Source organism: Tupaia chinensis, unplaced genomic scaffold (genome assembly GCF_000334495.1).
Source record: "Tupaia chinensis unplaced genomic scaffold, TupChi_1.0 Scaffold000355_1, whole genome shotgun sequence".
Classification (NCBI taxonomy): Eukaryota; Metazoa; Chordata; class Mammalia; order Scandentia; family Tupaiidae; genus Tupaia; species Tupaia belangeri.
Window position 1 is genome coordinate 12,746,304 of NW_006159850.1, and position 15,585 is coordinate 12,761,888.

Below are 15,585 nucleotides of genomic sequence, written 5' to 3' on the forward strand. Positions count from 1 at the left end.
GCTTGATTGCATGAAATACTGTTAGATGTGTCCTTAGTGAAAAAGCTGGTCCTGACATAAAATATAAATTTAAATACAAATAGAAATGTGTGTGTGTATGTATAATGTTGGGTTATCAGAAAAGTCATGATGCATTTTTTCATGGAGAAACAGAAAACTATGTCATGTCTTTTCCAACAACCCAGTATATACACACACACACACGCATATATATCTATATCTATATCTATATCTATATCTATATATATGGATGTATACACACATATATATTATAATTTATTAACTTAGGTTTTTGTGTAGGGTGCGTGTGCTCACCAGAGAGAGAAGAAACGTGAGTAATCATTCCCCAGGGTGGGGGGCCACACTCTAAACCCTTTCATTCTCCTCTCAGAATTTTGGCCACACATGCACAGGAAGCCCGGCTTGTTTTCCAAGCCACCAGTCCCAAGACTCTGAACCACAGAATCAGCCCTGTGGTATCCAGTGCCTTAATCACCATACCATCTGTTGGCCCAAAATGGTGTGTGTGTATGTGTATAATTTTTTTATTTAACTTTATTTATTTTAATTTGATCAGAGAGGGACAGAGTGAGAGGGAGAGGGAAAATGAAAAAGCAAGCCACTTGGTCCAGGACTTGAACTGTGGTCATGTGGACGTCCAGCACCCTTAACCTCCACACTACCTGTCGGCCCCATAGAATGCTATATTTTGTTTCTGAGAGATTGGGGAAAATGCTAAGAAATTTTTATAGGGCGTGTGCTCATTGAGAAACAGCAAGAAATCACCCCCTGGTGGAGATAGCCATGTTGCAATCCCTTCTCCTCCATTTTCCTCTTGGGATCCTGGGCATGTACACACACCTGTCTGGCGTGAGTTTTAAGTTGCCACATCCAGGACTCGAACTGTGGTTGAATATGTGGGAGTCCAGCGAAGCAGCCATTATACCATCTTCTGGTCCCAAGAGCTTAATTATTTTTTTCTTCCACAGAATCTTAGTTTGCCTCGCCTACTCCCCCAGTGTATTAATCAGTATTCCCAGATTTAGAAATTTTCTCAAATGTGCAAGATAATGTTTGAAATTGAAGAAGAGGTGACTGAAATAATTTCTCATGTCTCTCTTGTCCTTCCTTTTCCTTGTGACTCGGTGATTAGGAAGAGAAAACAAGGTGGCCTCTTGTTAGAAGAGGAGGAGGAGGCCAAGAAGGAGTCTGAAGGAAGCAGCAGTGAGGAGGAAGATGAAGCTACAGAACAGGAAAAAGGCCTTGGGTCAGAGTATGCAAGGAAAAAGAAGGAGGATGAACTCTGGGCCAGCTTCCTCAACGACGTGGGACCAAAATCAAAGGCGCCCCCAAGTACGCTCGTTAAGGTAAGTTGGGATAAATAAGATGGATACCTCTCTGGAAATACCCTAAATTTCCCAGATAGATTTGTTTTTTAATTTATAAACCAAGATTCAAAGCTTGTAGCAGAAATCACACTAGATGCCGTTTGATAATAACTCTACTAAGTGAAAAGCAAAGCATTCTTTACGGTGGGAAAGTACACCTTTCTAATCAAATACATTTCCGATAGGCCTTTAACTAGTTGGAGATGAAGGATTTAAGTACAACTATAAATAGCATATTAAGTGGTATCCTCTGGTGAAATTATTACATTTCTTCCTTTTTTTGTAGAAAGGAGAGGAGACTGAAGAGACGAGTTCAAGTAACTCATTGGTCGAAGTAGAAGAGCTAGAGAAACCTAAAGAAACAGAAAAAGTTAAAATCACCAAGGTGTTTGATTTTGCCGGTGAAGAAGTAAGGTGAGAGGACCTTCACAGACTTGGGAACTAGTGCAAACTAGTGCTGTTAAAAATGAACCTGTTTCTAAATAGTGTTCGTTACCTGTCGTCATTCCAACCTCTCTCCCTGTTTTGAAAGAGTTAGGCTTTAACTCAAGCAAACTGTAGTCCCTAAGATTCAGGGAGCAGGAGAAAGGTCCTTTCATATGGAGCAAATTCGTTTTTAGGTCTTAGGGAACGGTCAGCTGAACGGAAGCAAGGAAATGTTCCATGCTTGAGTGCATTTGCTCTTTACCGTACTTTGTGACTTCAGGTAAGTCGTGTCTCCTTTTGTTCCTTTCCTTGACCGATATAGCCCCAGTGAGGCCTCTGAAGTTAGATACGAATTGAAAGTATTAGGAGAGAAATTTAGTTTAGGAAATATTATTTCCTTTCCTTGATGTTATTTATTTATTTATTTTCAATTGATTCATGAGATTTGTTCACCATGGTTTAAGAAAACAGGAGCTTAGTGTCTCGACCGTTTTAGCCTCCTGATAAAAGCCATCTGCCTGGAATTTCCTCTCTCCCATACATTTAGATTTTATTATGTGAAAAGCAGATTTATAATTAGACCTAAATGAGAACAGATGAAGTACCAATCAGTAATTATATAGGTGGTCATGATAATCCATTTTCCAACAATGATTTCATCCAGTGAAAATGCATTTTGGAAAAAAGAATTTGGCATTAATAGTTTTATAAATGTTATGTAGCAAAACTTTTTGTTATTTAAAATGTATTTTCTCCCCAACTTTTTTTTTTTTTGAAGAGGTTTTCGCTATAGGGCGTGTGCGCTCGCCAGACAGAGAGAGACATAGAGACAGAAAGCGAGAAATCACCCCCCAGGGGGGATGGTCACGCCGCAATCCCTTCTCCATTCTCCTCTCGGGATCTTGGGCATGCACGCACACGCGCCCTGCGTGAGTTTTAAACCACCGGGTCCGGGACGCGAACTGCGGTCGACTACATGGGAGTCCAGCGACATAGCCATTACGCTAACTGCTGGTTCCCCCCAACTTTTTCTTTTGAAAAATTTCACACTTAGGGGCCAGCCAGTGGCATGGTGGTTAAGGCAGCTGGATCCCACATGGCCAACTGCACAGTTCAAGCCCCAGACCCAGCTGCTTGAAAAACACATCAGCTGCATGTGCATGTGTGGCTAAAATCTTGAAAGTAGAAGGGAGGAGAAGGGGTTGGGGCTATTCTCTGTCTCTCATGCTCATGTAACATAGAACATTAAAAAAAAAATCACACTTAAAGAAATGTTGCAAACCTAGATGGGGACTTTAAAAAGTTTGTAGAAAATGGAATTAAAGTACAAGTTTATTTTGATGGAAAAATGTTTTAAATCCATGTACACATATTTTTTTCTTAGTATGTATTTTCCATGTACCTTTTGGAGACTCCCTGTGCTGGGAGGAACACCTTTGTATTTTTCTCTGTTTGGTTTTGGCTAAGTCATTTGAGTCTTACTTAACAGGCATTGTGACACTTTACTCTTAAATACTTTAGCACATATCTTCTAAGAATAAGCATAGTCTTCGTGGTCACAGAGTATGATTCTCACGTCTAGTAAATTTTTTTCCCCCAGTTTTTTCTATAAGGTGTGTGTGCTCACTGGAGAGGGGGAGAGAGAGGAAGAGAGAGAGTCAAAATGAGAAATGATCCTCTAAGGGGGATGGCCACATTGCAGTCCCTTTTCCACTATTCTCTTGTGATCTTTGGACATGCTTGCACATGTGCCCAGCATATTTTTCAAGCTTCTAGCTTTGGGACTAACTTCACGTACTCGGCCATGAAGGATCCAGGCACCTTAACCTGACTGGCCCTTCAGTAAATTTAATTTTAGAATTTATTATCTGTGATAGAGATAATAGTTTAAAATTTCCAGTCTGTTGCAGACTAGTACTTTTGTAAAATACAGTAAAAAAGAATTACTAGATAAATGAGTTAAGAAGGTATTTAAAATTAAGCCTATTTATTTAAAAAGAATTATTTACTTAATTTTATTTATCTTTTTATAAGGAATTATTTATTTTTCCTTAGGACGCATGCACTCACTGGAGAGAGAGAGAGAGAGAGAGAGAGAGAGACAGTGAGAGAGAAGCTGAGAAATCACCCCTTGGATGGGATGGCCACGCCTTTTCCTCCATTCTCTTCCTAGGATCTTGGGTAAACATGCACACATACCGGCATGAGTTTCAAGTCACTGGGTCCGGGACTCAAACCACAGTCAGCCATGTGGGAGTCCAGCAACATAACCCTTATGCTATCTGCTGGCCCCTATTTATTTTTTTAGTTTGACCAGAGAAACAGGGAATGTGAGAGAGCAAGCTGCCAGGTCCAGGATTAGAACCGTGGGAGTGCAGTGCTTTAACCACCATGCCTACCGCCAGCCCCATTATTATTTTTTAATTTACAGGGCATATGTGCTTACCACAGAGAGGAAGAAAGAAAGCTACCAGATTCAGGACTTAAACTGCAGCTGGCTGTGGGGGAGTCTAGTTACCATGCCACTCTCTGGCCCTGACCTTCCCCACCTTGTTTTATTTATTTATTTATTTATTTATTTTTAGGTTTTTGCCAAAGGGTAGTTGGGCTTGCTGCAGAGAGACAGAGAGAGGGAAAGTAAGAAATCAGTTGCCAGATGGCCAACACTGCAGTCCCTTCTCCCCAGTTCTCCTCTCAGGGTCTTGGGCATACATGCATATGTGCCTGAGATGCCTTTCAAGCTGCTAGGTCCAGGATTCGAACCATGTGGTTGTGGGAGTTCAGTGCTTTAACCCCCATGCCACCTGCAGGCCCTAAGCCCACAGTTTTAATAATATTCAACAAATATAAAATTACATTTCAATAACAACAGTAAGAATGAGCCAAAGATAGGCAAAGGGAAGGAATTTCATAGCCTTATAGTCTTTTCATTAAAAGTGTGCATGTAGGGGTCAGGAGGTGGCATAGAGGTTAAAGTGCTGCCTCCTGTATAGATGAGTCCTCAGTTCAAGTCCCGGACCTGGCAGCTTGAAAATTCCACCAGACACGTGTGTGCATGCGTAAAATCCAGAGAGGGGAATGGAGGAGAAAGGATGTCTGTGTGGCCATCTCTTTTGGGGGAGGTGATCTCTACTTTCTCTCCCTGTCACTTTGTCTCTTTCTGGCAAGTGCACATTTCCTATAGCAAAAACTAGAAAAAGAAGAAAGTGTGAGTATAAGCGATCGATATAGGGATTCACTATTATACTCATATTTTTTTTTTATTATTCTATAATTGAAAGAAAAGAAAAAATAAAATATCAATTCTCATTAAGCATCAGACATACACTTGGAATAAACATTGTTTATATCAATATTTGAACTTTTATTGTGACAGAACTTCTTGTTCAGCTATTTTTGTGTGTGTTTTTTAAGAATTATTTTATTGAGAACTAGCAGTTAGCATAATGTCGCTGGACTCCCACGTAGTCGACCGCAGTTCGGGTCCCGGACCCGGTGGCTTAAAACTCACGCTGGGCACGTGTGCGTGCGTGCCCAAGATCCCGAGAGGAGAATGGAGGAGAAGGGATTGCAGCATGACCATCCCTCCTGGGGGGTGATTTCTCACTTTCTGTCTCTATGTCTCTCTCTGTCTGTCTGGCGAGCGCACGCACCCTATAGTGAAAATCTCTCCAAAAAAAAAGAATTATTTTATTTAACTTTATTTAGTTTTTGAATTTGACCAGAGAGAGACAGAGTGAGAGAGAAAGTGAGATAGCAAATCACCAGGGTCGACCATGTGGGAGCCCAATGCCCTTAATTACCACACCACCTGCTGGCCCCATGGTTTTTACTTTTATCCAAAATGAAGGTAGTCTTACTACAGTTTCAGAGTTCCTCTTCATGGCTTTGTCAATGGTCAGTTCAAGTAATTTATCCTGTCAAGTTATGGTTAAATTTAACTTGGGTTGAACCTAGCAGGTGACTTGGAGGTTAAGTTGCAGGACTTCCACATGGCCAATCGCAGTTTCAGTCCTGGGCTTGGTGGCTTGCTTTCTCCTTTTCTCTCTTTCCATCTCTTTCTCTCTCTCTCTCTCTCTCTCGGGAATATACATTCCTCGCGCCCCACCCCTGTGAACACATATACCCTGTAGCAAATTTAAAAAATGATAGTAATGGGGTCAGCAAGTGATGAGGTGGCTAAGGCACTGGACCCCGACATGGCCATCCACAGTTTGAGTCCTGGACTTGGTTTCTCACTTTTTCTTTTTCTCTCTCGTTCTTTTGCTCTCGCTCTCACGCTCTCTGTTAAGCACATGTATATTATATGCACATTTAAAAAATAATAATAAATAAAATAATTCTTTAAAAAATGGTAATAATGATAAATAGAATTAAATAATTGTTTTTTTTAAAAAGAGATTTTTGCTATAGAGCACATGCACTCAATGGAGAGACAAACAGAAAGTGAGAAATCACCCTCCGGGAGGATGTCTACACTGCAATCTCTTTGTCCTCCTCTCAAGATTTTGGTCATGCATGGACACGCACCAGCATGAGGTTTTGTTTTTTGTTTTTGTTTTTGTTTTGAGAGGTTTTTGCTATAGGGCACAAGCACTTGCCAGAAAGAAGTCCTGAACCTGGCGGCTTGCTTTCTCACTTTCACTCTCTCTCTATCACTTTCTCTGTCTTGCTAGTGAGTGCATGTACCTGATAGCAAGTTAAAAATATTAATAACGATAAATAAAATTTAAATAAATAATTCTTTTAACAAAGAATATGGGTTTAAAATTTTTTCTAAAGAGTTATTTTTTGGGACCATCAGTTGGCATAATGGCTAAGTCGCTAGACTCCCATGTAGTCGACTGTGGTTTGAGTCCCAGACCTGTGGCTTAAACTCATGCTGGGTGCGCGAACATGCATGCCCAAGATCCCAAGAGGAGAATGGAGGAGAAGGGATTGCAGCGTAACCATCCCCCTTGGGAAGTGATTTCTCACTTTCTGTCTCTCTGTCTCTCTCTGTCTTTCTGGCTAGTGCACACACCCCCCTAGCATAAACCTTTCAAAAAAATATTTTTTAATTTAACTTTATTTATTTAATTTATTTTAATTTTACCATAGAGGGACAGGGAGAGGAAAGGTAAGAAAGCAAGCCACCAGGTCCGGTGCTTAAACCATGGTCTGCCATGTGGGAGTCTAGTGCCCTTAACCACCACACCACCTGCTGGCCTATGGGTTTAAAGTTTTTCAAAGGTTAAATCTTTTCATGGATTGGATTATTTCCCATGTGTCATGGAGAATATATAAAGAAATTTATTTATAACTTCACCAGTGACCTACTTAGAGAGTACAGAAAGCTGGTGAGCATTTATTGCTATGAGGATTATTAAATTTCTGAGCAAATCAAATTTTGTTAGTTTATCTTTAAGTATTATTATAGTTGTCCACCACAAATTTCCTATTTGCTATTTGAAAGCAAATAGGTAGTCATTTAAAATACTGTATGGTATTCAGGAAGTCTGCTATTCTCTCATCTGTCAGAAGAGGGCAGCACCATGTCTATCAAAAACGAAGAGATGAGTATGGACGCTTTTCCTAACATTTGCACTTATATATTTAAAAAGAAATACAATACAGAAGTCATATGATACAGAAGTAGATAGCATAACAAGATAAAGGTCTCTAACTCTTCTTCCTAAAGAAAACAAATACCTCCTTAATAGTTGGCATGCTGGCAGGAAATTTTTTAGCTTTAATTATTTATACTTAAATTTAAGTATTTTCAGATACCCTTGTTAAGGAAATCTGAATTTTAATTGACAGCCAGATACAAATTTGATATATAGATTTGAGCGTATCTTTTAATTTCTTTCTTTTTTTTTTGGAGTGGTTTTCGCTATAGGGTGCGTGCACTCGCCAGACAGAGACAGAGAGACAGAAAGCGAGAAATCACCCCCCAGGGGGGATGGCCACGCCTCAGTCCCTTCTCCTCCATTCTCCTCTCGGGGTCTTGGACACGCACGCACACACGCCCGGTGTGAGTTTTAAGCCACCGGGTCCGGGACGCGAACTGCAGTCGACTACGTGGGAGTCCAGCGATATAGCCATTATGCTAACTGCTGGTCCCTATCTTTTAATTTCTTGATGTCATTATCTGCCTTTTTGGGTTTTTTTATTAGTTAAGATCATTACTACATCTTTAAGAAATGTGAGAAAGAGCTAGTGATGACTGGAAAGAATATGTGAGTATAGGCATCAGGTAGTGTTAGTACAAAGTTAGGTTTTTTTTTTTTTTTCCAGTTTTCTAACTATGTTTTAATTGTTACATTTTGGATTTTTACTGTTTTGTCTTTCCCTCACTTGAAAAAAAAAATACAGTTTATTAACCTTGGGGAATGGGGAAAAAGGATATATATTTTGTATCCTTCACTGTCATAAAACCAGCCGAGCCTGTTAGCTCAGACTTTCCGAAATGATTCACCTTTTGGAAAAGGCCAGTCATGGAAAGTTTCCACCCAAATAAAGACTTTTCAGGAAGTTCTGAGTAAGTGAAAATGAAGTTAAAATGGAATTTTTGCTGAGAATGTTTGAATTGACTATTGCTAATAATAGGCCTTTTCCTGTGAGGGTACCCTCTTATGCATTAGAGGTGATCTACAGTTTTATTGTCCTCCTTGAAGAGTTTTGATCATTAAATCTCTTATTATTTGTTAAAAGTTGGGTGCTTGTAGCCTTACCATCAGTGAACAATAATCTGCTAATATACTTGTGTCAGTTTTCAAAGTCCCCGAGAGAAATAGACAGTTTATGCAACAGTTTTCTAGTGCGTATGGATAAGACTTTGGCACTAAGAAATTAAGAAGGGGAATCAGCAGATGGCATAATGGTTATATCACTGGACTCCCACATGGTCACCCATAGTTCGAGTCCCAGACTTGATGGCTTAAAACTCATACGAGGCACATGTGCATGCATGCCCAAGGTGCTGAGGGGAGGACGGAGGGGAAGGGATTATGGCGTGGCCATCCACCATGGGGGGGTGATTTTTCAATTTCTGCCTCCCTGGCAAGCATACTCACCCTATAGCAAAAATCTCTCTTTAAAAAAAAAAAAAGAAAAAAAAGAAAAAGGAAGAAATTGGGACCAGCCGTTAGTGTAAAGACTATGTCGCTAAATTCCCACGTAGTCAACTGTGGTTTGAGTCCCAGACCCGGTGGCTTAAACTCAGGCTGGACCCATGTGCGTATGTGCCCAAGATCCCGAGAGGAGAAAGGAGGAGAAGGGACTGCGGGGTGGCCATCCCCCCTGGGGTTGATTTCTCGCTTTCTGTCTCTCTCTCTCGCTGTCTTTCTGGCGAGGGCGTGTGCCCTATAGCAAAAACCTCTCCAAAAAATAAAGTTAAGAAGGCTGCTCCCACCCGTTAGGTTTTTTCCTTGCTTTCTTGATGGCCCTACTGTCTGTCATGTACTGTCATGGTTTACTTTCATCTCTGTCTGCCCCAGTGGAGTGTGAGCCCCTTATGGACAGGGGCATGTCATGTTTTTCTACACGTTCAACATCTACTGTAGTGCCTGAATGTAGTTTGCTTTTTCCTGAATTGTCTTAGGTGGTTGCTACGAAAGTCTTCTTGGTCCTGTGGTAAAACAATAAAAAGCGGGGACCAGCAGATGGCATCATGGGTATGTCACTAGACTCCCATGTGGTTGATTGCAGTTCGAGTTCTGGACCCAGTGGCTTAAATTCATGCCGGGCGCTTGTGCGTGCATGCCCAAGATCCCGAGAGGAGAACGGAGGGGAGGGGATTGCAGTGTGACCATCCCCCCCGGGGGGGTGATATCTCGCTTTCTGTCTCTGTTTTTCTGGTGAGTGCGCATGTGTCCTGTAGCACAAACCTCTCCCCCCCCCCAAAAAAAAAACAAAAACAATAAAAAGCAAAAACAGAGGGCCAGGCCAGCAGGTGGCATAGTAGTTAGGGTGTTTGACTCCCACATGGCTGATTTGGTTCCAGGCTCAGACCTGGTGGTTTGCTTTCTCACTCCCTCTCTCTCTCTCTCTCTCTCTCTCTGTCTATCTGTCTCTCTCTGGGGAGCACATGCATTTTATAGCAAAGTTTGAAAAATAATTATACTATATAAAATTAAATGATTCTTGGGGGAAAAAGCAAACATGTATTGCTTAAAGGGTGTTTTTTCTTTCTCTCTTAACTTGAGCAACTTGATTCTCATCTTCCCCATTAACAACATTCTAAAATTTCATAGTGGTTTGTCATGATATGGATCTTTTAAAACTTGCCACATCAAATGTCCTGTGGCTCTTTTTGTGGAAATTTACACTTCACTTCTAGGAAATGTCCTTTGCTGTTGAAAACTTGCCCTTATTTTCTCTTTCTCTAAAATGTATGTTCGTTGAGTTGACATAATAGACTCAACTAGGCTGAGCTGAGGTGGAAAACTGAGCAGCTCACGCACATAACACAGCACACGTTTATCCTCACTGGCAGAAGTCCAGGTGGGGTGGGTGGTGTTCTACCTTGCAGCTCAGCCGTTTGGACACAGCCTTTAAGTCTGCTGTGGCAATGGAAAAACAAATCGATTTTCTTTTTTTTTTTTTTTTTTTTAATAGTTTTGTTTTTGTTTTTGGTTTTTTTTGGACAGGTTTTTGCTACAGGGCTCATGCACTCGCCAGAAAGACAGAGAGGCAGAAAGGGAGAAATCACCCCCCCGGGGGATGGCCACGCCACAATCCCTTCTCCTCCATTCTCCTCTGGAGATTTTGGGCATGCACGCACATGCACCCAGCGTGAGTTTAAGGCACTGGGTCTGGGACTTGAACCGTGGTAGACTACGTGGGAGTTCAGTGACATAGCCATTACTCTAACTGCTGGTCCCAATAGTTATTTTATTAAACTTTATTTATTTATTTTTAATTTGACCAGAGAGGAACAGAGTAAAAGAGAGAGAGAAAGTGAGAAAGCCAGCTGCCAGGTCCAGGACTCTAACCTCGGTTGGCCAGGTGGGAGTCCAGCTCCTTTAACCACCATGCCACCTGCCAGCCCCTTGGTTTTCATTTAATGCCCTTGGTTTTTAGAATGGGACTCAGCTCTGCCATTTATGGTTTTCATTTTTTCCAAGAGTAGTGGGTTCTGCTCGTTGGGGATGGAGAGGAGTTGCCTGTGCTGTCAGCTGAGGAAGCAGATATGGGGCCTAGCTACTCCTCCTGCCAGCTTTCAAGTGGTTTCAGCCCTTCTCCCCTCTACCTTGAGGTTCCCAGAATCTCAGTTTAAGGCACCTTCCCAGGGTCCCGGAGTACAGGCTAGCTGCTCACTGTTGTCATTCCACATGACTGTATGCTCAGCCGATCAGAGAAGGTAGCCACCAAAGCCAGTTCTCTTTGCTTTCTGTTTTCAGAAAACTTGACAGGCATCTCTTTTCTGCTACACTTCTTGTCATTATCCTTGTGTGGTTTCATCTTTTTAAATTTATTTACCCCTCTTGAATAGGATTTTGGTAGGGAGTGAAAAAGAAAGCGTGTGTTTAGGCCCCCCAAGTACAAGTGGAAGTCCCCACTTGGTCTTTGCTCGCCTTCTCAGGTCTGCCCCAGAGTCTGCCTAGAGCAGAGATAGAAAGGACCTCTTTCAGTCCGGTGCTCTGGGATTCTGCATTAAACCTGAGATTGTAGGTATATTATATAGCAGTGTAAGAACTCACCCCAATATTTAGTGGTTTATTAAAACTGTTGTTTTGTTACAGTTTTCCATAAGTAAGTGTAACTGGACCCAGCCTGGCAGTTCTTACTCAGGGTCTCCAGTCCAATTGTATCAGATAGTCACTGGGCCTAGAACCATCTCAGAGAGTTTCTTACACCTGTGTGTGGTGTCAGGCGTAGGAAGACTCAGATGCCTGGGGGCTGGAATAGGTTCCGCAGGCATGTCTCTGTGTAGCCCTCCCTGTGCTGTCTCCAGCATGGAAACTTCAGAGCAGCCAGGCTTCGTGTGTAGTTACTCGGAGTTTCCAAGGTGCCTTCTCCGGAGAGCCGGGTGGAAGCTGCATCTTTCTTCACCTCAGACGTCATGTGGTGCCAGTAGTACTCGGTGAGTTGAGGCAGTCACACTGCGTAGTTTCTAGGAGAGATGACACAGACTCTCCCTCTCCTTGGGGTAGTGTCAGGCTACTGAAAGAGCTTGTGGGATGGAGTTTGTGGCAACCATCTCTGGAAAATACTGTCTGCTACAGGATTCTCACTAGCATTGCTGCTTCACCTCTGGGTAATCTTGAATAACTTAACCCTTCGATTTCAAGTTTCTCACTGCTCAAATGTAAATGTGTCAGTCAGCTGTTGCTACAGTGTGTCATCATCCCCAAACTCAGGGGCAGACAACAGCAAGCGTTTATTGTTATTCACGTGCCTCTGGGTATCCGAGTTCAGCTGATCACGGCGCAGCTTGGCGCCAAGCTCCTTACTGGGTTCGGGTCTGCAGCATGCATCTTCTGTCATCTCAGACCAGTAACTACTTGTGGCATATTCTTCTTATGACTCAAGGGAGGAATTTGAGGGGCAGGTAAAAAACAGCACAGTCATGTTTAAAGCTTCTGTTCTGTCCAATCAGCTGATACCTCACCATTGATGCAGTATCAGCAGGGTAGTGAAGTGTCTCCTTGTGGGTCAGCAGGGAAGGAGGGAATATTTACTGAATTATATTCTGATCTGTGGTATAAATTCCATCTCTTATTTTTGACTCTAAACTTTTATTATCGAGAGGTTCATTTGGGAGAGTAGAGGGACACACAGATTAGGACCAACGTTTGGAGGGCTTTCAGTGTGGTCTAGCAGTTTGTATTAGGCCCTCTGAGTAATACCAAACCATCACAAGAACTTGAGCAGGGAGTAATGGAGTTTTTTGTTTTGTTTTGTTTTTGTTTTTTTGGAGAGATTTTTGCTATAGGGAATGTATGCTTGTCCAAGAGTCAGAAAGAAAGCAAGAATTCATCCCTCTGAGAGGATGGCCACGCCGCAATCTCTTCTCCTCCATTCTCCTCGGGATTTTGGGCTTGCACACATGCACACACATGCACCCTGCGTGAGTTTCAAGCCTCTGGGTCTGGGACTTAAACTGCAGTTGTTCATGTGGGAGTCCAGTGATATAACCATTATGCTATCTACTGGTCCCGGTTGTGTGTGTGTATGTGTGTGTGTGTGTGTGTGTGTGTGTGTGTGTGTGTGTGTATAAAGGAGAGATTTTTGCCGTAAGGGTGCATGTGCTCATCAGAGAGAGAAGCAAGAAATCATCCTCCAGGAGGATGGCCACACTGAAATCCCTTCTCCATTCTCCTCTCAGGGTCTTGGGCATGCATGATCTGGGCACACATGCACATGCTCCCTACTTGAGTTTTTAGCTGCTGGGTCTGGGACTTGAAATGTACTCGACTGTATGGAAGTCCAGTGACATAATCATTATGTCATCTGCTGGTCACTTTGTTTTGTTTTTAGTTACCCTTCAAGTATAACTTAGAAACCTTTTTCGGTGAAGGTTCTTAATGCAAAATTCCCAAACTCTTACTCTTTTTTAAAAAGTATTTTTATTTATTTTAATATATTTATTAAAAAAATATTTTTTCTTCACTGTGTATCATTGCATCATACCACATGAATTTTTACATCTAGAATACACTGTATACTGGCTCAACCAAGGTTATTATCATACTTGTTGTCGTCAACAAATAATCTTTCATTTCTTGTTTCTTACATATTTTGCCCCCCCAGCTCCTCCCTCTCACCCTCTGCCATTTCCCACCCTCCTCCCACACTGTCTCTGGTATCTACAGTTGCTTTCCATGGCTTTTTTTCTTCCCACATTTTATTGATTCACAAAAGATGTTAATTAATCTAAATACTTTCAATAGCAAATGCAGCTGATATAAACATATCTATGAACACATATCTGAATTAAGGCATAAAACTCAGTAGAACGAACATACTAAAAAGTAAGCACTTAGCTGAGGCTACATAGCTTACTGTAGTCATTTTAAAGTAGTTTTTTAAAATGTATATATATTTTTTGATTTCAAGAAAAACAGTTTTAGCTTTAATAAATCAAAATTTTAAAATGTTAAAAATAATTTGCTTAAGACTTAAAGCCAGAAAAAAGGTTAAGATTCTGTTCAAACAGTAGGTAAATACCAAAAATTCAAAAAACAGACATGGACAGGGCTAACATCTAGTAGTAAGTATACTGTAATTTTCTACAGAGGTATTTTCTCTCTCCATTCCCCCTTTTACCAAAGAGAGGCATAAATGAACTTATTGACAAAAGGTAAATTTAGTCTCAATTTGGTCTGTTATTTGGACAAAGCCCCATAAGAATACTAATTGATTTAGATGGCTTTGCTGGAACCTTTTATAAGGAACTTCAGGTTAGACTCTTCAAAAAGCCTCCCAAAGCTACTGACCCAAGTTAGAGACTCTCCATCTGACAGTGCCTTTAAGTACCTGAACTTGAACATTTTGGGGGCCTGTCAGGAAGTAATATTCTTTACTTACCTGCCAGGCAGAACTGTTTATGGTACCTGGCAATCTTTCTAAGAGCTTCTGTTGGCTTTTTTGAGATCTATCTTAGTTCCTTAACTTTTTGGTCATATCTTCAGATAATGACATTCCATTCAAAGCCCTGGTAATAACCAGTATTTCCAATTTCTGATGCAAGGCAACAGATATTATTGAACTTATAAAAATAACCATTCTGCCACAACATAAGAATACTTGCAGATATTTTCCAGTTCCAGAGGGGTCAGGAAGGTAGAAAAGTTTGTTTCAATTTCCCCCCCAATTTTTTTTTTTTAACAAATTACTGAGCCTATCAACAACTCAAAAGAAAACAAAAATTCTGACATCTGGAAAACAAAGCATAGAAGAAAATCAGTAATGTTTTAGTCAAAAGTTATAAAATTCTATTTCACCAGTTCATTCTCATGTAATTAATCTCTCTTCTGTTGAATTTAGACTGTTACTATGATCTGATCTTTCCATTTAAATTCTGGAAGTTAACATTGAATGAACATTATTATCGATATTCCAGACTTGTCCTTACATTAAATTGGCCATTTTCTTGGTTGTTTTTTGTTCCCTTATTTCTGTGTGTCTGTCTTTAGTTTTCCTGGAATAGCATTCCCTTCAGAACTTCTTGAAGTGCTGGCGTAGTGTTGGTAAATTCTTTCAAGTTTTGTTTATCTGAGAATATTTTTATCTTTCCTTCCCATATGAAAGATAATCTTGCCGGGTATAGTATTCTTGGTTGAAATTGTTTTTCATTTAACACTTTGAATATATTTTCCCATTCTTTCCTTGCTTGCATTGTTTCCAACGAGAGGTCTGATGTTAGCCTGATAGAATTTCCTTTGTAAGTAACTTGATGTTTCTCTCTTGCTAATTTTAGTATCTTGTGTTTGTCTGTGGTTTTGGTGAATCTGGCTATGATGTGCCTTGGTGAAGATCTTCTTGGGTCGATTTTATATGGGGTCCTTTGTATTTCTTGGGTCTGGATATTTGAATGCCTCTCTAGGTTTGGAAAGTTTTCTTCCAGGATTTCATGGAATAGATGATCAAAGCCCTTATCAGTTTCTTCACCTTCTGGGATACCAATTATCCGAATATTTGGGCGTTTAATGGTATCTAGTATTTCTCGTATATTACTTTCATTTTTTTGGGTTATTTTCTCAGTCTTTTTGATGATTTTTTCTAGGTCAGAGGTTTTGCCTTCTATATCTGAGATTCGATCCTCCATATGATCTAGTCTGCT

General features: G+C 40.9%; 1 protein-coding gene across 1 annotated transcript in view; it reads left to right on the top strand.

The window, feature by feature from the left end:
- CFDP1 (chromatin remodeling protein CFDP1) overlaps positions 1–15,585 on the top strand; it is a 141,160-nt gene that overhangs the window by 12,758 nt on the left and 112,817 nt on the right. The window contains exons 4-5 of the mRNA XM_006152635.3: positions 1,154–1,367; positions 1,675–1,802. Of these exons, the coding sequence (XP_006152697.1) occupies positions 1,154–1,367; positions 1,675–1,802 (342 nt within the window). The remainder of the gene's footprint in view (positions 1–1,153; positions 1,368–1,674; positions 1,803–15,585) is intronic.